This window comes from Strix uralensis, chromosome 4 (genome assembly GCF_047716275.1).
Source record: "Strix uralensis isolate ZFMK-TIS-50842 chromosome 4, bStrUra1, whole genome shotgun sequence".
Classification (NCBI taxonomy): domain Eukaryota; kingdom Metazoa; phylum Chordata; class Aves; order Strigiformes; family Strigidae; genus Strix; species Strix uralensis.
Genome location: NC_133975.1, coordinates 67278044 through 67301474, shown reverse-complemented (window position 1 = coordinate 67301474; position 23431 = coordinate 67278044). Strand labels below are relative to the sequence as shown.

Genomic DNA, 23431 nt, shown 5'->3' with positions numbered 1-23431 from the left:
TTTTAGCAGTAGCAATTCCTCCGAGTAACAGCAAACAAGTCATTGGATGAGGCCTGACCTGTAAAAGGTTCCTCCCATCGCGCAAGAGAATTGTTAACAAAAAATGACAACTTAAGAGAAAGAATGACAAGAGTCAACAGCAAAATGCACAGATAGATTGATTCATACTAATAAGCCACAGCTTAGAGGCAGACAGTAGAAAATACCAAATAGCTGTTGAACAGGAGACTTGCACCAACCTGTGTTTTGTTTTGAGCTTGACGAGCCACCTTGTTCTACCTTTGCTTTCTTCTTTTTGGAAGAGGAGGAGTCAGAAGATGGCGCTGGACGTTTTTCTACTGCGGGTGTGGAGAGGGCACGCTTTTTGAATAGCTCTCGCTCTCTCAATAAGCTTGGATCCATAATTCTGTTACGAGAAGTAAGAGGAAAAAGGCCAGAATAAATATTAGAATCAATAAGATATTTAAGAGTAGAGATATCGGTTTATGAAGTTTTTTATTTCTTGTTTGTATCCTTCTCTTCCTGCACATGGACTTTAAGGAACTGACTTAGGTGGGGATTTAAAGTGTCAGGACACAACCTGAACCCCAAGGAAGAAGCTGTAGGTAGATAATGTGATTGCTGAACCGGACCCCAAACCCTCGTCAATGTGGGAAACCGGCTAGGGAAGTCTGCGGACTCCACACCCAGTCTCAGCGCCCACCGAGACCAAACGCCCGTCTCAAAGGCACCCGCCGTTCACGAGGAACTTTCAAGTCACCTACACGAAGGGAAACTTTGGCAGCAAGGCAACTGCCCGCCCGGAAACGAGCCCGAGAGTGCCCCCGCCGCCCCTCACTGCCCCGTTTACCGACACCCACGGCAGAGGAGGACAGGGCGAACCGCCGGCGGCGGGCGGGGTCCTGGGTAAGCTGCCGCCCCCCCCCCCCCCCCCCCCCCCCGCAATGCCGGAGAACGTCCCCCATACCTCCCCAGCGCCTGTCCCACACCGGGCGGGCAGGGGCCTGGGCAAGCCGCCCCCCTCCCAAGGCCGGAGAGCGCCCCCAGCCCTCCCCAGCGCCTGTCCCACAGCGAGGGGGGGCTGGGCCCTGCCCGCCATTGCCCCCCCACCTCAGGGCCCCGCGCGCCCCCCGCTCACCCGCCTGCCGGAGCGCGAGGCGCAGGCCAAGCACCGCCGCCCCCCGCCTATTGGGCCATGCCGCCTTCCCGGCAGCCCCCGCGCCGCCGCCCCGCCCCGGAAGTGGGCGCGCCGTTGCCATGGCGAGGCGCCGGCCTGTTGCCCTTAACGGCTGGAGCCAGCGGGTACTGAAGCCCTCTGCAAAACGGCGTGACTGGTTTATTTTTTAAACAACAAATGTTGTACAGTGAAAAGCGCTGCCAGGACGCTGTCCCTCACCCCTTAAGCAAGGAAAATAGGAGGGACAAGAAAGGAATAGTAATGACATCAGAAAAAGGAATCTGTACATAAAGATTTTTATAAGGAAAAGGAAGGTAAGAAAAATAAATCTTCCTTCCTGTTTTCAACTAAAAATCCCTTTTCTGGTCCCTGCTTTGGCTTTCTTCATCTGGGTTACAGGTAGAACTGTATCGGTGGCTGTTCCAAACCATTCGGGCACCTTTCTCTTACCAGGGGGCTGGAAGCTCTGGAAAAAAGAAAACAAATGTGAAAAAGGCAAGTAGGTAGAGGCTGACTAATTTACACAGCTCTACTTCCCAAAATTATGCTCATCAAGAGACATGAACTGTTTGCATTACTAATGGAAGGTTTTGTCTCCCTTAAATGCAACACCTTGTGTAAGTAATTGAGGGACTAAGAATCCAACTAGAGCAGTGGGAAGAACCAAGGCTGGGAAACGTTTGACCTGACACACAAGCATGCTGGTACACCCTGGAACTGCTGCGCTGACCTTCAGGAATTGCCTTTAAAAAACAAACCCAAAAAAGCCTAACTCCAACTCTCAGACCTCAAATAAAAGAACTGCAGCTCGTTGGTGTGACCTGTGAAAAAATACAGCCCCAGACAGGGAATGAAAGTGGATGCCCCAAACTGACAGTGTATCAGCAGTACCTACCACCTCCCCCAATTACAACTTGAGAAGAGGAACTGAAACCCACAAACACAGCAGTGGGTGCCTGTCACCAACCATGCAAAGCACCTTTTCTTCCCTCCATTTCCTCACAAGGAGCATGAGCTCTGCAGGTTTTTGTCCCCCAAGGAGAGTCTGAACACACAGTGCTCTCCATGACTGCTAGGTGCATCTCTTGCACTGGGGTTGGAAGAGATGCTATAGCAACACAAAGCCATAAATTACTGCAAGAGCTTACACCTAGGGAATAACAGCGAGCAGGACTGAGTGCACCTTCAGCAAGTTTGCCAAGCTGTGTGGTGCGGTCGACACGCTGGAGGGAAGGAATGCCATCCAGAGGGACCTGGACAGGCTGGAGAGGTGGGCCTGTGTGAACCCCATGAAGTTCAACAAGGCCAAGTACAAGGTCCTGCATGTGGGTTGAGGCAGTCCCAGCACAAATACAGGCTGGGCCATGAGTGCATTAAGAGCAGCCCTGCGGAGAAGGACTTGGGGGGTAGTAGTGGATGAAAAACTATGAGCCAGTGATGTGCACCTGCAGCCCAGAAAGCCAACCATGTCCTGGGCTGCATCAAGACAAGTGTGGCCAGCAGGTCAAGGGAGGGGATTCTCCCCCTCTACTCCACTCTTGTGAGAGCCCACCTTGTGAGTCCTGTGTCCAGCTCTAGGGCCCCCAACAGAAGGACACGGACCTGCTTGAGCGGGTCCAGAGGAGGCCACAAAGATCATCAGGGGCTGGAGCACCTCCCTTATATGAGGACAGGCTGAGAGAGTTGGGGTTGTTCAGCCTGGATAGGAGAAGGCTCCAGGGAGACCTTATAGTGGCCTTCCAGTACTTAAAGGGGGCCTGCAGGAAAGATGGGGAGGGGCTCCTTATCAGGGGGTGTAGGGATAGAACAAAGGGTAATGGTTTTAAACTGAAAGAGGGTAGATTTAAATTAGATATAAGGAAGAAATTCTTTCCTGTGAGGGTGGTGAGACTCTGGCACAGGTTGCCCAGAGCAGCTGTGGCTGCCCCCTCCCTGGAAGTGTTCAAGGCCAGGTTGAACGGGGCTTTGAGAAACCTGGTCTAGTGGAAGGTGTCCCTGCCCATGGCAGGGGGGTTGGAACCGGATGATCTTTAAGGTCCCTTCCAACCCAAACCATTCTGTGATTCTATTCTATGATAAATGGGTTTCTCCTCATCCTTTAGCCACCAGTTTTTAAATAATTGAAGACCAGTGTCTGTTGGATGTTCATTTCAAGATTGTGAAGCAGCAAGCTGCCCTTGGGAAACACATCAGGAAGTCTGATCTATAGTCAGGAGAGAGGCTGCTCCAGTGCTTGCATCAACAGGTGTGTGTGCACAACACCACGACTCCCAGCCCAAGCCCGGGTGAAGGAGGAAGGGTGCAGAGACCATTACACAGATTGTGCTTTGTTCCTGTGTCACAACGAAGGGGCTTGACTTGGAATTGATGTTCTGGAGTTCTCTGAAGCTATCACCAGCAATGAAAAAGCTAATGTTATAATGTGTTTAGTGTTTCAAATAAGATAGCTGCTGTGTTATTTAGGATTTATACCTACCTAATACGAACCAGATAAATAATGATTTGTCTATATCACGTTTTGCACTTACATCAATATCCAGTTTTAAACTGAAGCAAGCTGTACAGCGAGTCATGCTGGTCAGAGCCACACAAGCTCCCTTTAGAAAAAACACTGTATGTATGCCCATACAACTTGTGTTTATATAAACACCTGTGCAAAAATCCTTGATGTGATCAGCAGACAATACCACTCAACCCTATACCTGAAAGAGGAAAGGGAGCCAACTGTCCTCTTAAAGTGTTGAAAGCATTTGCCACTAGATGGCTGACAAGATGTACTGGGGAAAAAAATTTCTGTAGCAGGCTGATGCTGTGGAGAGGTATATTCGGGCACAGCAAGGGCAATAAAAGCAGCATGTTGTCACTATATCAAGGATATTAACAGAAGAAGTTGGCTGGCAATCCAGGCCAAGGTTTCTGGCACAGTAAAGAACCCAGACAGAAGCTGGGATTCCAGTTCATTAAAGATCAACACCCAGATCATCAGGTCTGGGCTCTGTTCCTGGCAGAGCTATAGGCAGTCTCACCTTTGGCTGAGAGTCAGCAAACAGTTCCTCCTCATCGGGATTGAGGGCAGGCTGATTCCAGGAGGCCAGCGTGACGGGCTTCAGGCGGCCTGCTGCTGCTCTGCTACCTGGCTGGCTGTCATCTACTCTCTGCACATCCTTTCCATATGACAGTAAAGAAGACAGCTGTTATGTCTATCACAGCATTAACACTTAAGTCTGCACAAACCAGATTCAACACAAAGGCTTCATTTTGGAGGTGGGGTTTTTTTTTTGTACGTTAATGAGTCTGTAACTGACAGACTTCCAACACCACTGCTTAATGATATCACTAGCCATTTCTTATCCATTTCACCACAATAAAATTAGAGCAAGTGAAGTACATCCATTCAAACACAAGGGAACTGGAACTTCTACTTGCGCATTTTAATTTGTAGTGGAGAAGACTACTTCCTCCATCCCCTTTGCTCTGAGAACTTGAAATGCTTGCTTCCAACTCCCAAGTGCTGTGTTTTCAAATGCGTTTTTACAGCAAAGGTGTCAGTTAAAAATTGCATAGTAGACACAAAGATATTAAGTTCTAACTTCTATATAATGCCTGCTGGTCATAGGTTGGAAGAGCCAAGCTGTCATTTTTTGGATTAACTACACATCTCTTACTGAGAGCATCACTAATGGCAAGTCTACTGCATGCTTTATTACAGTAAGACATCTGTTTACCAAAGCTGAAGGCAGCACCTGCAGATGGGTTTTCTCTGCTCCTTCCTTCAACATCGGATTGATCAAATTACCCTGTAAAAGCAGCGGTAATATAAGGTTGTTAAAATCCAAGAACATTCATTAGCAGATTTAAAAGCTGTTTGCTACAGGGAATTATTAGAACCAGGATACTTTCTGAAGGAGAAGTAAATAAAGACTATCTGGATTAGCTTTTGGATTGCAGTCTACTCATTTATACAATATTAATTTGATTTCTAATAGCATGTCATTCCTGTTATTAGCTCCAGCAGCTAACAGTAGCAGAAAAAGTGTAATTAGAGCTCACACAGTTGGACTGCCAGGAGGTCAACTTCAGGAAAAAGAAGGCTCAGACACAGATATTGTAGGAACAAAACACCACTCAGGGATGCAAGAAACATTCAGTTTGGCAAAATGGCAAGGCTTGAGCCAGAGTTCAAGAAGTCAACCCCAAATCCTGTAAGGAACAGACAAAGTTCTAGCACAGGCAGCGGAAAGATTTAGAGTGGAATTTGTTTTTATTATTCCCACCAGGAGCCACTCAGCACAGGGTCGCCTTTCCAAGGGCTCAAAAGACTAGCCTGGCCTTTCTCAAACAGCAACAAAGAGCTCCTTATTTCCTGAGATTTCTCCCCAGTGAGTCAGACTTACAGCATGATACTTTCCTTGTTATCATGGCTACGCCCAGCAGTTTCAGCAACAGAGGAACCCATGAAAGACTCGGGACACATTTCTGGCAGGCATTGCCTCTGGCTTTTTCACACACTCAACTTCCCTGCTATCTTAGAGCTTTCTGCACACTAAGAGAATCGCTTTTCCCATATCAGGTTGGTGATCAGATACCAATGCACAGAAATGATGCAAGGGCAGAACATGGACTTTGTGGCTATGCTTTGCCAGCTTACTCGAGGTTTTCATTCTGGGGAGAAGTTGGAATTTCAGTTTTTTTTCCTCTGCTGCCCCAGCTACTGTCAATCTGGGATTTTACAGGGGACCTTTTGCATCCACATCCCGAAGGGCAGAACAACAGCAGGAAGTGTTCATCCCTCCTCTCCAAGGCCACTATTAAGCTGCAGTTGTGATGGTCTACAGTGGTGGACCATCATGTGCCTGATCTTCCTGAGCTGCATGTCCAGGATTTACTATGGCAGAGATAAGCTGACAGTCCCATGTGGGAACAGACCAACCTGGGTGACACGTTCAACAGATCACAGTTAGGCTGCACAGGGCATCCCTCTTCCTGGGTCAGTACTTGGCAAGAAGAACCCTCTAGTTCTGCTCTGAGCAGAGTGAAGCACTTCAGAGTGAGGCAGTTCTACTCAAAGATGAGGTAAAGGGGGACTGTGAAGTTGAGACACTAAGCAACAACTTAGAAGGGCTTTTAGTCTGTTGCTACAAAGAGAAAACATTATTTTCACAACAACAGTTTTATACCTTCTTTTACTAACCTTTGTTTTACTCCACATGGTATCTTTCTTGCTTGCTTCATTTGTTCTTGTTTTTTCTTGCTGCCCATCTGACCACACCAACATCCTTTTGACACCTGAGCCATCCCGAGACTTAGTTCTATCCTCTTTCTCCAGTAATGCAATAGTCATCCTGATGAGATACAGTTCGATATTTGCAGGAACAAGTTTTCTAATAGCTTGTATTTCAGTGGTGTCTTGGAAAAAAAATATAAATACAGTATTAGTTTTTTAATCCTCTTGCCCCTTATTCAGTTTTCTTATGTTGTAAAACACATCAGTTGTCCCTCATTAAAGCACAGAATAGATCAAGGCATGGAGAAGACTAAAAAAGTAAGACAATATATGAGTTTGACTCTTAAGAAAATAGATCATGAGCTCATGCAATAAATCCCCACATCATTCGTGCTCACAAACTTACCATGCTCAAATTTAGTCTAAAGCATCAGCATCACCTGCCTCTAACTTGCATGTCCTATCAACCCTTTTCTCTTGAGAGGAAGGCTGTACTTCCTCAGGCTGAAAAGCCTCTCTGCTTTCTTAAATGTAGTGCCATAACAGTTCTCCATTCCAGTGTGGCACTAAAGTCAAGAGAGTTATCTGAGAGTCTCGTTGAGCCAGTAACTACTGCTGAAAAGATGCATCATTCCACAGTAGGACAAGAGTAATAAAGCTAGCAAGTTGAACTCTGCCAACCTAAGAAATTAAACTACTAGGGCAAGACTGAACTTTAAGTCACTCAGTCTCAGAACCACAAGTCAGTACATGATTGTCTTCAGCCTCTCAACTAGCCCATGGCACCAGATGACAGTGTTAAAAGGAAGTGGTTTTCCTGCACTTCTCAGCCTCCTGGTCATACACAAATATCTTGCAGAGAAGTTGCACTGGGGAAATTCTATGACTCTTATTCAGCGTATTTTCTGTAGATGCCAGTCTTTACAAGAAGATTTTTTTTTTTTTCCCCAAAAACACTTGAGGAAATACAGATTTAAGAATGCCGCCTGAATCTTTTCAACAGCCATACAATTGAGTGAAAGGATCTGTAAAGGGTTACCCTCTTTTGCTCTTTAATAAAATCATGATTGCCTTGCCTTATTTTACAACTTAACCTTGAGAAGAAAGCAATGACCCTGGCATTGCTACGCTCTCCTTGCCACAGCCACGGGCCTTCCAGAAACTATGGGTTCTACCTAAACAAGCAGCTGAGCTGTCAGTTTTTCATTCCCTTGATCTGTATGCCACTGTCATGAGAAGCTTCAGATACAAGCTGCAATGCTCACCCGAGTCAATGGGAGGATTACGGATAACATTGGAAATTATCTGTTTAACTTCAGGAGTCAAACCTGCTCGCTCCAGGTTGACAGGGTAGCCAGCTTTCATTGCCTGGAACAGGTGAGTGCCAACCTCCGAAAGAGGCAGAGATCTGGTCTCACTTATAGTCCTCTAGGGAAACAAAAGCAGAAGGAACCGAGATGGTAGAAGTGTCTGAAATACAACTGAAAACTCAAAACCTGGCAACCTCCCATTCCCCAAAAGCAGTCAAGGGATACTGGCATGTAGCAGTGCCAAGCAGCTCCCCAAAATGGTTTGTTACTCTTAATAGTTCTCATTTCTTTCCAGCTTGTAAAGAGCCTTTTTCTCTTGAAGCTACTACTTCTCCACTCAAGTGCAACAGCTCACCTTGAACTTACTTCAGATGAAGAGAGGTTCTGTACAGGAAGGGTGCTGTGCGGCCACCCCAAAGGCTCACTACAGCCTGCTTATAGCTCACATCCCTTGTGGCACAACACTCACTACCACCCCCTTTCCACCCTGTGGCAGCTGAATCCCAGCAATTTCCACCACAAAGGAAACAGATGCTCTTGCCTTTCAGTTAACTCAGAGTATCAGCCCAGCTCCTACTTCAGAAGATTTCCGTGTCAAAGCTTCAGATGTCTCCTGCTAAGCTGCTGTGATGCACCTGACCTTCCAGCAGCCCATTTGATTAAATCTACGCAGAACATGGGTAACAGTGGCAAAAAAATTCCCCCTCATTTTCACATGTTAGATGAATTCTTCTCTCAAAACATTTGCCTTGAAGAAAAACATCTCAAATTCTATCTACCTAAACCTGTACTTTTCAAGGAGAGATTTCAAACTGGTTATTTTTCTTCCTTGAAAGAACAGGTTTCAACCTTCTATCCATTTCTCCCCAGACAATACACACACTGTGCATATAATCAGCAGGATTAGTGATACAAAGCATCAAGTTACCCATTACCAGTCCTTAGGTACACTTTTAAGTTAGGGACTATCTAACAAGGTTTACCCATCCATACTCTTGGGAGGGGCAAAGCAAAATTCAAAGCAACTTCTGTTTCCTACTGTAGAATTAAAAAGCAGTAAATAAAACTACACCAACTCATGAGGCTCATCCTCACAGGGCACATGGCCTGATGCCAGTTTAGTCACATGCCCTGTAGCACTTCAACTTACATGCGTCAGGTAACTTGTCCTCAACTTTTGTTCCTTAACAGGGAACACAGCTTTCGAAGATCTGAACTAGAAAGCCACAATAATACTTAGCACTTTTCAGTTCTGCACTGAATCTTTCCATGAGCTTTGTTTCTTGACATGCAAGTCTTACGCATTGATATGGCATAGGGAAAGGAATAGGGATTTGCTACCTAAACCAAGAACAGTGTAGTGACATTTATCCCAATGGTTATTCACCTTAAAGATCTGCCTATATACAGCCCCATGCTTGGTGTCCTTACCAGCAGGCTACTGGATCAGGAAGTTTTTCCTATATGCTCTTACTACTGTGTAAAGACAAACATACAGAAACAGGCAGAACTAACACCGGCAATAGAAAAGCACACTGCACAACTGTACTGAAACAGGCCAATGAAATAACAGCAACAATTCTGCCTGATGCCCTGCCAAGCTGTGCAGGCAGCGTGACTAGTAGGCAGCTGGATCTTATCTCACTATACCCCACCTCAAAGCAAGCCAAATTTTTCATACTTTTACCAGTCCATAAAGATAAGTTAGATGAGCTACCATTTGCCAGGAAAGATATTGCCTCAGTGTTTTAAAGGAAACCTACCCCATCACTGGGCAGAGGATTTAAGAGAACCTACAAATCTGCCTCCCTCTAGACAAAGCATCCCTGCTGTTAGTTTTGAAAAAGGGACCTTACCACAGAGAGATTTTTCTCTTGAAACAGGACATATGTGACATGCTCTGAGGGAGAGAGGACTCTATTACACTTCCAAGGAGAGTCTTCTTTCTGATCTTTAGTTCCAGATGTGGTGAATGTGTCAGTCTAAGTGAGATAAAGAGGATTTAGAAGAATTGTATCCCAGTGACAACCAATAGATCATCCTCCCATTATCCGAAGTTATTTGAAAGAGTAACATAAATGGACTCGTTCATCTCTATGAAGGGGTTGGTTTTGACACCAAGTTCCACAAAAAAACCCAGGGAATGCAGACAGACACCCACATATTCCCCATCCTAAAAGCAGCATGGGATTGTCAAAGGGACTTGCAAAAAAAAAAAAAAAAAAAACAAAACAAACCAGAAGAACAGTGTCCAGGTCAACACAACTTCTTAGGCATTGCTAAAACTACTCCACCAGAACAAAAACTGTGGTATTCAGTCTGCTGCTTAGTATGGGAAACTCCTCTATTTGTTTTAATATTTTGCTCAACACAGATTTCTTAAAAACCAACACCAAATCAAGAATGCTGTTGGTCCCCATTTCCTAGACTGTGATAGTTTTCTGTGAAGCAGAAGACTCCACAGCATATTCTGAAGCATTACAGAGAAGTATTATTGCTGCTCTACCTGGTTTCCAGGCTAGATAAATCCTTTTAACTGTAGATTTACATAGAAATTAAGATCCTCAAAGCAAAACCGCTTCACAGTTCCTCTAATCCTCTGCTCCATGGCCCCTCCCTAGTGGTGTCTCACTATAGGGACTGATGAGGAGCCACTCTACAGAGTCTCAGACAGAAGAAAATCAACTGCAAAAAGAGAACCAAACAGGAGTATTTCCAACAGCTGGAAACCTAAGCTCTTCTGCCAGTTTCCTAAGGAGAAACTTAGAGGAAGCAAAGCCCTACCCTCCAAGTCTATGGAGTCAATAAACCATGGTGAAGGAACACTTACTATACCCTTGGCCTCCACCCTAAATCAGTAACTAGCTGCAAGCTCTCAATAATATGGCACCTATTAGACACTCAGCCTGGCCAGATGGGTGACCTTTATAAGAACGTCCTGGACTTTCAAGAGGATCATACCAATCTGGAACACCCAGTCAGGGGTCCCAATGTCATTGCCAAGTAGCACATTCAGATTTTGGAGGCCTAGTTGTTCACAAGGCTAGCAAGATTCACTGCCATGCTTAGATTGAATAGCTGTGATTAGGACAAACTCTGAAGGGGAAATCTGACAGCTGCAGACAAAACTATGTCTTTAAGGCTCTTACAAAGTAGCAGACACTTTATTAAGTCATACCTGTAAACCATTCACTTGGCAGAAGTCCTTAATTTCAGCCAGGAGAGGGACCAACATGGTGGATTTTGCTTCAGATACACCATCAATTCTTTTCACATTCTCAACATTCGTAGGCCTGGTTTAGGATGGGTAATAAAAACTATGAAAAAGTCCTATGCCAATGCTCTGAAACATCAAGTGTCTGTGAGTGACACATGCTTGGACTACAGTTCTATTATTCAATACTTGAAAGTGCTATTAGCTATACCCTCAGCATTTCTGCAACTAATTAAGTTCACTGTTGGCACTTCTGAATCATGAAGCTTGACCACAGCAAAAACTTCCAAGTTTGCTGCTTAATACTTTGGAGGATCAGTTTACCACATACATTTTATTTGCTTTTACCTCTGAAGAGCACATAAGACCAGAACTCTTCCACAGAATAACATACACGTTCCACAAGTAGTATTGTCTAATGCCTTTTAGTAGCTGGGGAAGGCACTTCAGATGAATTACCAACTGAGCTGCCCTACCCTCTCACACAGTAAGAAAGAAGAGGAAGAATTTTCCCCCCCCGCTTTCAGTAGTTGAGAGCAACACTAAATTGTGCTTATTCTTTTACACTACAGAGCTACTAATGCAAGGTAAGGGACAGCTGCTGACCTGTAGCTGACCCTTAACAGGATAAGGGCATTCTAAAATGATGAACATGCATCGAAGAACAGAAGATGGAAAGGTAAGGATTAGTAGAAAACACACACCTTCCCTCCTCTGACTGGTCAACCTGACAGGAGGTTTGGATACAAAGACAGGCAAAGTTGTCATTTGGGTTTTTTTAAATAACTAGAATGAAGAAGCAAGTCTTATGTCAGTAACTGTTTAAAACTTAGACCAGTCAGTGGTCTACAAGGATATTAGAGCAAACAAAGCTCCTGAGGAAAAGAGCTGCTCCTCTACCAATGAGACATACTCTCCCAACAAAAGCAGACAAGGGATTTATGACTTGGCTTGCAACCTTCTCAGTTTGTACAACATGTATGCATGCTGACTTTACCTTATTCGGGCCATCTCCACCAGGATCTTATTGGTTGCCAAGACAGCTGGAGGAATTGACTTCTCATTAGCTACCTTCTGTCTAGCAGTCAGCAACTTGCCATACAGAGCAGTCTGCAAAGAAGAGCGCCAAATTCTCATGAAGCAGCTCCAGATCACTCATGTAGGTATAATTAATGAGAGGATAAGTTATAATTTCACTCATCTTTCCACTAGTATATGAGAAACCTGCAATCCATTAATCCATCTTAACATAATTAAATCCTCTTCTAGGAATTCTGTTCAAAACATCTTTGTAATATTAAAAGCTGCCCAAGCCAGCCACTCCAATACAGGAAGACTATGGTCTGCAGGTTGACTGCAATTCAGACATCATCCTTCTTCCAAAAACTTACCTCTAGTTCTTTTTCTCGGGATGAAACAACAGGTTCTGGGGGCTTCAAAGGAGAAGATTTCACCGGTGAGTGCTCTGCAGCACTAAAAGAAGTGTGAAGCAAGCCCTGTGTTAGATCAATTTATTCAGGAACTTTGCATAAGGCTGCAGGAGAGCAGCAGCCCGACTTATTTTGCCTGCTCTGACAGCACCATCAGACTGTGGTCTGGCACTTCATGCTAGCACCGCACTCACACAGGACTTGAGCTGGTTGGAGCAGAATCAGCAGTATCCCTAGTGCAACAGAACTCCTGTGTCTGGTCCTCTAACTTAAAAATAGCTTCCTACTGTACAAAGCTCAAACAGATGAAATTGCAGCTCTGTGGAAAAAACAAACCAACCCACCAATATCCCTATCAGCAACTGGATTCCCATATTGTTAACAAAAGCATGTTATTGCAAGCACTTGTCCATTCATGACATAATTCTGACAGCATCCCACGAGAAATACCTTACATTTTTACCCATGGCTGATAACATTAATCCCAGTCAAAAAGAGCTAATAACTTCAAAAGCATCAGTGACAAGGACACAGCTGCTGCGCTGTAAGCAGAATCAGCTCATGTTACCACTAGGCATGCCTGCCTAGAGAGCAGCATCACAGTTACCAGTCCATGGGCTCATGTACTTCAGGACATTTACCCCTAATTAGACTGCTGTGATTATACTGCAATATTTGTTAACAGACAAGCTGGAATACAAGCATCCTTTCCTAAGCAAAGTGGGAAATAACACTGGGTTTGGATTGTAGCTGTCCCTAAAATGATTTTTCTTCACATGGCTACAGTGGCAATTATTCGGCTTAAGTGACATATCCTATTTTCCTGTCTGCCAGCATCAGGCTGCTTGCCTGAAGGAGGGATCGAACTGCTCAGAAATGCAAGGTGGGTTTAATCTGAAGCACCACACAAGCCAGGGAAACAAATTACTTGGTCTACTTTTTGCAAAAGCTTGTTTTATTTCTTTTGACCTGAGGGAACCTCAACTAATCTCGGCCTTCTCCAGACTAGCATAGAAAGGCAGAAACCTACACACTCACTTACAGTCCCTGCACAAGGCATACATTCACTTTTTCCAGCTTTAACAGTGAGTCACAACTTTGTCACTTGTTTGCCTGAACTATCTTTGCAAAGTGTTGGAAAAAAGATATTCTCTATTTCTTATTTTAAATCATCACAAGTTAAAATCCATTACAATTTCAACCACCACATCGAAGACAGACTGAAAAAAACTAACCATGGGCCCAGTAAAAGTGTCCAATACAAATCTGCTATTACTCCATTTTTATCAACATTTGCTACTTTTCTTGATTGTATTTGAAGTTCTCGGTGAGAAAGTTTGTACTTCAATAATAAAGCTTGCTTTGTCTGTGACGCTACAAGTATACAGAACTTGTCAAATTCAGCTAAGCCTGTTAAATGTTTTAATAGTTCAATGTTTTGAAATATAATGCACTGTACAGCAAATTTTAAGCACTTGACTTTAATATATTAAACATTTTTACCTTCACTTCACATAGGAGAATGCTGCTTTTAAGTATCATCCTACAAACAGTATCCCTATTAACACAGTCAAAGTCAGGTAAATCTGTTTTAATTTAGAATACTGTACCTGTTAAACATGTTATTGTTTCTTGGAGGAGTTTTGCCTTTTCTCTCATATGAAAACATATCATACAGAGACATCTATAAAAAAATAGAAGAACAAGACAGACAAATGCTGATTTACCAGTCTTTCCACTGAAGTTGCTGTTAGCAGCAAAATACTCATTTGGGACACTATGATACACTTCCAAGATTTTTTTAACCACCAAGGATTGACCAGAGTGCAAGAGGAGCTGTACTTATACAGACCTGCTTGACTAGCGATGGCGTTGTTCCTTTCATGTCTGGGGAGCACTGTGTTGAGAGCACAGGTAAAGGTCTATTGCTGTAATAAAATGAATTATATCTTAATCAAATCAGACCAAGTAATTTGTACAGTGACACTGCCTTTTAAAAAATTAATACTTTAAGCAAACTGATTTGAACTTCGTACAGGGATATCTTTGGCAAATCAAAAGTTCTTAGTGATTTTTTATAATTCTTAGAATCACCACTGTTTGTGAAAGAACACCAAGGACCTCAAAGCCTGTTAATACTAAAACTTTAACAAGTAAAGGAAGCTTGTCTTATGGAAACAACAACAAATATTTTGGTGACAAAATGGAATTTGTGACAATACTTGGAAAACAATTTTAAAGATCCCGTTACTAGAGAAAAAAAGGAGTATCAACTTTCTGGTTTGCATTAAGCATACAGTTTGCATTAAGCATACAGTAAGCAAAACAGTTGCTTACTGTTTTGTCATAAGCAATTTTTTTTAATTCTAGACCTGTAGACAGTAGCTGAAAGAGCCACAACAGTAGAATATTAGAAGGCAAAAGAAAATTGGTACTTTGTCATTACCCGATTTACTTATTTTTTTAACAACACTAAGACAATCTAAACACCAGAACAGGCTCCTAAGGCCAGCACTGAAGAGCTTTGTTCTAATATTATTTCTTGTCACACAAAGCCTCTGTAACCTCCAGTTCAATATCTTTCACTCCAAAAGGGTTGGTCAGAATTAGTGTTTGTGAAGACCAGCACAACACTTTATTAAATATAACCACAAGCAAAAGATTAGAAGCAAAACTTGCCATGCTATTTTCTTGGAGCTATATACTCTGATGGCATATACCTGACCACCTGAAGAAACACCCCACTTTTGCAGACATACTCACCACAACTTTAAAGAATTCAATTTTCATAAAAAGAAATGCACAAAGACAAAAGCTGTAACACATTTGTGTTGAATCAATTCTTATTACAATAAAGGCTTTTCTATTTCGTTCTCAGCTTAAATTTTATGAAAAAGTAGGTCACGTGCATAGTTAGGAAAACAAGCTGTTAGCTGCTCTATTTAAAGTCTCACAGTTTAACTCATCAGCATTAGAAATAACATAAAACTTGAAGGATTTGCCTCTACCATTTCTTGGTTTTAGCTGATGACTTTTCTCCATGAGGATGCATTACCACAACATTCTTCCAGGCTACCCAGAATCATTGATGACACAGTTTCTCACTAGTTTTGATAGTTTCTCCAAACTACATTTCCCCATTAACCTTCCCAGTTACACAACCATCCAATTCGCTCCACTGAAGACCTTGGTGATGAGGCACTGTCATATTTAAGCTGTGAGCCATGTACTCCCAGGAGGACTAGACAACATGTCATAGCAGCAGTTAGTAAAGGTGTCTATCCAGACATGACACCTCGGGATTTTTTTTGGTATTATGATACTGCCTAAGGGAAAGCTTTAGCTAGAAAAAAATCAACTGCAGAAGTCTCCTGTCCAACCTAGCTACCTCCAGAAGCAGGTTTCGAAACTGATCTGATGTTAAATTAATAAAAAAGTGCTCAAGAGAACACATATACTATCATCACCTTTTACGAGGTCTCTGCAGATTAAGGTCTTCGTTGGACTGTAACAGAAGACTTGGACTTGAGGCAGATCCAGCTTTTAATAGCCAGTTTCTACCCTGTAAGAAATAAAACATATGGCTTAGCTGTAGATTACTCCAAAAAGCTTTCGATGGGTAGCTTCACACCAAAAAGTACCTTCTGGGTAAGAGCGCATATGGTTGCAAACTTGCTCTGTCCAGAGACTTCTTTGAGGAATCCTTCCATTATCAACTGTTGGCAGAGCAATTTCCACCAGTTCTCCGGCCAGTCTTTTCCACTACCAAAGAGAGGGTGTCTTCGGTATCTGTTTGGCAAGCGTTGAGAACTCTGAAATTATAGAAAGAATTGGTCAGGCTTCTCCAGCCCTTATGGAAGAAAGTTTCCAATCCAACCAGTAAACCTAAGACCTGGATATGCAAGGAGCATGTCCTCAAGAATATTTCTCCATAGAAGAACTTCCCTATAAGTCACAAGCCAAAGTATTTTATTCAAGTTCACATAATAGCCATTACAATAACCACACCTCAGTGATAACAGCATAAACCATGCCTATTGCCTCATTCATGTCACCTGAAGAACAGTTTCACTTCTATTAACCTAATCCACTCCTGTGCTTTCTCCCAAGACTGTGACAAGATCTTGACTTTCTTTTGTGGTAAGACCCCAGACAAACCTACACTTAAGATCACAGAACTGTTAAAACATCTCCCTTCATATATGGAGGAGGTTGCAGGAATGACCCAGCCACCTGCAGCAGCAGAGGAAGTCATCCAGTGCAGTTTGTATTCAACTAGTTCACATTAATCCTACATCACATGAGTTCACACACCAGCAGTTACTCGTTCTGTTTTTAGTTAAAAAGAGCCTACAGAAGTAAAAATAAATTGAGAAATCCTGTTTAAATCCCAGGACAGGGGTACAAAGCCAGAAGCAAGCTCAGTAGAAGTATCTGCTCTATCCCTCCTCCTCTGGCCTTCATCATGAAATGTTGTTTGTTATGTTGTTTTAGCAAACAAGTTGCTGAATGACTCCTCTCTTACCAATGGTTCAGACTCTAAAAAAGCCAATTAACTCGCCTGATGGGTTCTCATCCTACCCTGAACTCAGGGCCCAAATGGATGGCAAGGGGCTAGAGCCCCTTTCATAATAAAAACTCTTGGCATGAGCCTGAAATTTGAGAACTTTTCTGAAACAGGGAAGTAACAAGGGATCAAGCATTAGCAGGTAAAAGTGTTTCAGACAGAAAGAAGTTTCTATGTATTGCTAGAATTTCTAGACTCGCTGAATCCCTCTCCACTGGGGAAACTACATGGTCAAACAAGTAATTTTTTTTATATACACACATGTGCATGTATATACACCAGTCATATCCTCCAGAGAGTGTATGTGCAGATACATATATATGTATGTGTGATGCTGGTGAGATAAGGACATCCCATGGGAAGGGCTGGTGGGAAGAAAAGCAGGGGTGTGACTAACAATTATAACCTTGGACAACGGGAGACAGTGGGGTGTAGGCTCACCTCCTGCCATTAATATGACTGGTTGTTAAGGCAGCTTTACCAGATTCTTGTTAGTACTTCTACCACAACCTCTTCACACTAGGCACTATGCAAACACAGAGCATCTATCCCCAAGAACATAGTTTTCCGTATAAAGGAAAATAGAACAGGCTGATGTAGAAAAGAGAAAGTCAAGTAAAAGAAATCCAGGACAGACAGCAGTCGGCACATGGTGGCCTGCTGAGCTCCATACCATCTCCACCAATCTCAGTGAGGAGCAATTTGGAGAACTTCAGACAGCCAAGGAGCTGCTATTGTACACACACAGCGAGAGGAACAGCAGGAAGAGGGGCTCGTTTCAGACCTTTCGCAGCAGGGAATGGAAGCTGCAGCAGCCAACCACAGGCAAGAGGGACTCAGCTTGCTTCCAGATGGGACCAGGGCACAGAGTCCTGGTGGCAAACACAAGCGAATCACCTATTCAGCAGGCAAAGAGAAAGTGCCAGGTTCCATGTCCTCTCTTCTGGAGAGCCTTCATTAAACTTTTAACAGGCATTATTTTAAAGCATGACTACATTCCTAAGTTTTCAGTTATGCTGGAGTAATTACTCCAATGGCTGCACATTTTCAGGGCATGGTTTTGACGTAGAGAACAAACTCAACAATGGAAATAACTATAAAAGGAATAAGATGCAAAACAGTAAACTGTGTGTCCATGTTTGGGCTAAACATTGGCGATTAGTTTGGCATAGGCCTGACCAACAGAAGCCAAACCAGCAATTTCAACTTCATACAAATTATTAAATGCTAAAGGTACTACTAAAAGCCACTCAGTCACTGAGACCACTAACAACAATAATTGCTGAAATAGCTACAGATTCCCCTGTTTGCTAAGAGAAGACCTTAAGAGTTGCATATTTTTCTTTGCATAGCAGGGTTAGTATAATATTTCTGTCAATGCAGCTTTAATTCTGTTTCCCAGAGGACCTCGTTCACTTTTATGGTCCGACTCAGCTTTCAAATATTAAGTGAAACGTGGTCTCCCTTGTGGTCTACCCAAAGTCTGTTGGAGGCCACCTGGACTTGGCAAAAAGATAGCATTAACTTAAAAAGAGCATGAAACCTCCATAAACTATTGACAAGCTTTTAAAGCAACTTATCAGTCAGCCTCAGACAGATATAGCATGTAAACTTGTAGTGATATTGATTATTTCAGACATTTGTTCTAGAGTATACATTGATGCAATGAAATGAAGAAACTTTTTTAGTTATGTCAGCTCAGAAAAGGGTATTGTTGTAGGCAGTAAAATGTTATTCTGTATTTACAGTGCAAGTTCAGCACCATCTTCACTTCTTCCAGTAACATCTAACAAATAATCAAGACTATGTTAAAATCTGTAACAGAGTATTTTTTCCCCCTAGACACCTGTATGACAGTAACTTAACTTTCTTATTAAAAGGAAAAAAGAGGGAGCTCATTCACCCAGTTTTTTTGAAGTACTACAGATGATTTTATTTTCCCCCAAGTTGTAAACATAAAAACTAATTCTGTTCTTACTCTCATATTTTATTTCTGGTGAGTTTCTTGCCTAGTATTGTAAGTAAAGGTATGTAGAAGTCATTTATATTCATTCTAGTATCCTACTTCCCATCTCACTACTCCAAGTCAGCCAACAATACAAAGCTAGAAGGCAAGCCATTATTTGCTTTATTCAAACATAAAATCTAACCGATTACCAAGCAAAGATGTGTTTATTCTTCATTCTGAAAAGGCTATTCCTTTCAGGATAATGGAAACCATGCATCTTCATTAAAAAACACTTAACTGTCTCCATGAAAGCATCAAATTCACCATAAAGAAAACAGAAGCTCAAGCCTTACAGCAAGGGCTTTAGAACCTCTGCCAATACTCGGGCTAGCATTCATGTGTTTAACACACAATTGTCAATAACCAACTCAAACCAACCCACAAAATACAGGACAGCTCCACACAACGCAAATAACAGGTACTACTTCTAAGCTGAACTCTTGGGCCATAGATGGCTGAACATTGCCTTGTTAGGAAAAACAGAACTAAGATGGCAAGAGCTTGGAGGCAGAAACTATTCCTTTGCTGTATGTGCACGAAATTAAGTAGAATTGCTTAGGAAGTTCACTATTTCTATGGGCGTTACCTTTAAACACAACAATCTAGTTCACTGCATTGGAACTGTTGCTGAGCAGCTTCAGAATGTCTAGGCTACCTCTCTACAGATATCCAGCTCCCTGAGAAAAAGGTACTAAATATGGGTGTGTGTGTGTCTACACACATTTATGTGTATGTATATCAGTGTATTCATTGGTATATCAATAAAGACGGACACTGTAACAGTCCCTCCACTTTCATAACACATACAAGGATTCTTACTATCACTTACAGACCCTCGGAGAAATAGGATGGGAACTGTAATCCCAAACTTCTCTTCCAGGGCACTCACTGCAGACAGCAGCTGATACGCTTGCTTCCCAAAGTCCTGTAAACCACCTTCTGAGTCACTGGGGACTGCAAGATAAGTGGCTCTGAAATGCACAAAGAAAACCAAGTTTAACACACATACAAATCAAGCCCTCTCCCCTTCATTCAAATATTGTCTATAGGTGATAACTAAATAAAATACCACTTCAAGTTACATGAATATAAACAATTAAAGATGTTTAAGTGTAAAGAACTAGGACTGAAAACATGAGACCAAGTCAAAATCACTTGTGGTTAAGACAGCTGCCCAACCCAACAAAAAGCAGTTCTTCATGGTACTTCCTGTGGCAGAACAACATTGTCTCAGCAATCTTTTGAATTCAATATTTAAATATTTGGACTGTTTTAGGCATACAAGACATTTCTTTAATTGCACCTCATAGCAAAGAGGTTTTTGTCTTTTTTTGAAAAAAACAAAGGGAAAAGAACAGAAGAAAAGAGCAACCCTATTAAAAATTTTCTAGGGTTTGTTAATGCATTTATTACTGACTGGAAGAAACCATCAGATAATCATTGGAATAAATCACTTCTGAGGAGGAGAAGTAAGAGAACAATTATCTGTTTCAAGTGATTTCAGTTCTACAATACAAATTCACTATGTGGCTCTTTACTAGCACAGCAACATGACTGCAAAGATTGACACTGTGATCTCTCAAATTCTCTTTGTTAGTTCTAGTAGAGGCCAGGCAAAGGTCCTTGAGCATACAGTAAGTTTAGCTGAAGTGATAGCAGAAAACAACACAGCTAACATGAGGAAGCATCAGACTACCAGCAAGAACAAGAAATCCTTTATTATAACTTCAAGGAAAGCCTATATGTGCACACAGAAGAAACTGAGGAAGGTGTTTCTGCTCATACCTGTGTGACTACCAACCCCCTGCCTTCCCTTCAGTGCATCTACGAAATTATTAGTAATGCTAGAAAGAACATATGTCAGCACACACTGTAACAGGAGAACAGCTCCCTTAACACTTGGGCAATTTAACCTTAGACACATGGTATCGCACTCCACTTGTGTTTTCTTTTGGGATTAATTACCTAACAGGAATTAAACTGATGAACAAAAGTATATTTCAGTCTAAGAGTGTTGCTCCAAAGCCTTTTAGGAACTGTGACCATACTTTGTTTACAAGCTTTCCCACAGCCTAATTTAGAGATTATAGACTGCCTCATGGCTTGCTCAACTATTTAGAGTGTTTAAGACAGTTGTTCAAAGATAAACTTCAGGCTGAACATCTGCAACATCACATGCATAAAAAGTAAATTCTTTTACATAATTTGCCTTGTAAGTCAGCCTGAGAGAATGTAACCTCTTGTATCAGTCTTCGGGGAAGAAAGCTTACCCGGCTCTGCAATTATCACAGCATTTTTCTGTGCCCATGATGCCAGAGGAAACCTTTCGGAGTCGTTTGTCTTCAAAATGAGACAGGATGATTCTACCCAAGGGAATGCAGGGAATTAAATAAAACACCAAGAATTTACACATTAAATTTAATGCAGAAAACAGAGTTGAAATCATCACCATTAATTAATTCACTGGGGAGCCAATTATTTGGCCTCAATTCCTCTAAAGAAAAAGTTGAGGTTTTTTTGAAAAGTAAATAAGGAAACAGTTGATGTGTATGTATAAATATGCTGAAGGCCATATTTTTTTATACTGCGTTTTAATATAAAACATATTTGCAGAACACATGAGTATAAGATGTCTTCTGGTTACAATGCCCAGTTGTAACCAAGTCGCAATGGCCCTTATCAAAGCTGACTGAAATGACGTTAAACATTAACTAGATTCCAGTACTCACTTCCTCCTGCAGCTCTTTGATACAAGGTACTTCTCTATTTTTGCCAACATCTTCAGTTTGTATAACCGGAACTTTTCATTGCATATCTCACTTAGAAGATGTCTGTCAGTCAAAAGAAAAAAAAAAATTAAGAGCCTTAAATAATGACTGTTCCCCTGGCCCACACCAAAAATGAAATATGCCAGACAACTGTATCAAATTCACCAGAAACAGCTAGAAAAATGTCCTACTAAAACTATACCCAAACTGCCTGTTTCTCCACAATCTTGATTCTTACAGCACAGGGCATACTCAGAAGAGCACCTTATCCTTATCCATATTCCTTTAAATATAATGATTATTCTAAACAGGGCTGGAGACAGGGAGTTTCTTCCAACCCCACAGGCTACTGATCTTCAGAAATCCATGCCAAAAGGCACAGAGAAGGGAAGAAAAGGCAGAGGGCATTGAGAGAGGGCAATTTCTCTCACACTATTTTTCCAAACTCTGGCAAGTTTTCATTAATGCCACCACCAGATTACAAAACATGCTAGGATATCATCACTCTTTCAAGAAACTCAGAGGTGGCATGTCAGGACATATCTACCTGTTGCTTAATTTAGCATCCTTTATAGCAATCACTGGAAGCATCCAACTGAGAAAATAGCATGCAAGTACTTGATGTGTGTATGGAACACTCACTCTGCCCATGCTCTGAGCTGCTGCACGAGCCAAACCTGAGCTACCATCTGCGCCACCCTCACTGTGCCACATGGCATGGAAAACAAGCCAATACCACAGGTGTTGGGCACCACATTAACGCAGCTACGCCATTCCAGCTCAAAGTTAAGCTAAGACAGTTTCTGCCTGGCTGGAAAAGAAAGAGTAGGGAAGTATGTTGTTTCACAGACTCTGGCAATCTGCTGACACAAGTTCAAATGACTGAGTTCAGACTTTTCTGTGGTTTTCATTTTCATACCAGCTACAGACAAAGCTAAAAGGAGATCTCTACAACTGGAACTCCCCCACCAGAAGAAAGAAAAGTATTTCTCTATTTAGACATTTAGATAGTAGAGAGAAAAAAGTCATTCTACAGCATCAACACTCTTAAGGGGTGATGATGGGTCTAAAACCAGGTCAGACGGGGCTAAAACCAGGTCAGATGATTTACAAGACAAGTGATCAAGTTTTATTACAGCCTGACTTGCAAAGCATCTTCAGTAAGCAGAACTGGAACAAGGACAAACTCATTAACATCGGTGCACTTGTTGGTCTTCATCTAGAAAAAGTGTATCATACTTCATACTGTGTATATGTAGGAAAGGACTTGGAACCATTACGAAAAATAAATCACACTTTCAACAAAGCCCACCCTGCTCCTCTTTCTTTCAGTATGTTTTGGCTATCCATGTGAAAGCAGCTGTCTTCAGTCATTTACCTGTTAAAAGTCAAATCTGTCACAGTCCACAAGATGTGACAAGAAGCAGGAAGCCCATCACGACCAGCTCTTCCAATTTCTTGATAATAGGATTCCATTTCCTTAGGGGCACCATAATGAATAATCATCCGGACATCTGCTTTATTGATGCCCATTCCAAATGCCACTGTAGCCACAACACACTACAAAACAGGAGCCACATGCTGAATGTTTTGAAACGTGCATCAAGAATATGCCTGGACTAATCCTCACACACTTGGTGACAACCTTTTGCTACAGACTCCAAATCCAACCTAAATTACAATGGCTTCAAATTCACACTCAACTTCCACAGTACTGTTAAGTCTGATTTTCA

General features: G+C 42.2%; 2 protein-coding genes across 2 annotated transcripts in view; both read right to left on the bottom strand.

Moving 5' to 3' along the window:
- The window catches only part of GTF2E2 (general transcription factor IIE subunit 2), a 28856-nt gene extending 27611 nt beyond the window's left edge, over window positions 1-1245 (bottom strand). Inside the window, exons 1-2 of the mRNA XM_074867095.1 lie at window positions 1139-1245; window positions 240-406 (exon numbers count right to left, since the gene is read on the bottom strand). Of these exons, the coding sequence (XP_074723196.1) occupies window positions 240-402 (163 nt within the window). The 5' untranslated portion in view covers window positions 403-406; window positions 1139-1245. The remainder of the gene's footprint in view (window positions 1-239; window positions 407-1138) is intronic.
- Window positions 1246-1457: 212 nt separating this feature from the next.
- The window catches only part of WRN (WRN RecQ like helicase), a 47694-nt gene continuing 25720 nt past the window's right edge, over window positions 1458-23431 (bottom strand). The window contains 18 exon segments of the mRNA XM_074867094.1: window positions 1458-1586; window positions 1589-1643; window positions 4204-4341; window positions 4903-4974; window positions 6369-6583; window positions 7667-7829; window positions 9568-9693; window positions 10890-11004; window positions 11923-12035; window positions 12317-12398; window positions 13966-14039; window positions 14208-14283; window positions 15823-15917; window positions 15997-16167; window positions 19760-19901; window positions 21201-21293; window positions 21660-21761; window positions 23077-23258. Coding sequence (XP_074723195.1) covers window positions 1525-1586; window positions 1589-1643; window positions 4204-4341; window positions 4903-4974; window positions 6369-6583; window positions 7667-7829; window positions 9568-9693; window positions 10890-11004; window positions 11923-12035; window positions 12317-12398; window positions 13966-14039; window positions 14208-14283; window positions 15823-15917; window positions 15997-16167; window positions 19760-19901; window positions 21201-21293; window positions 21660-21761; window positions 23077-23258 — 2076 coding nt within the window. The 3' untranslated portion in view covers window positions 1458-1524.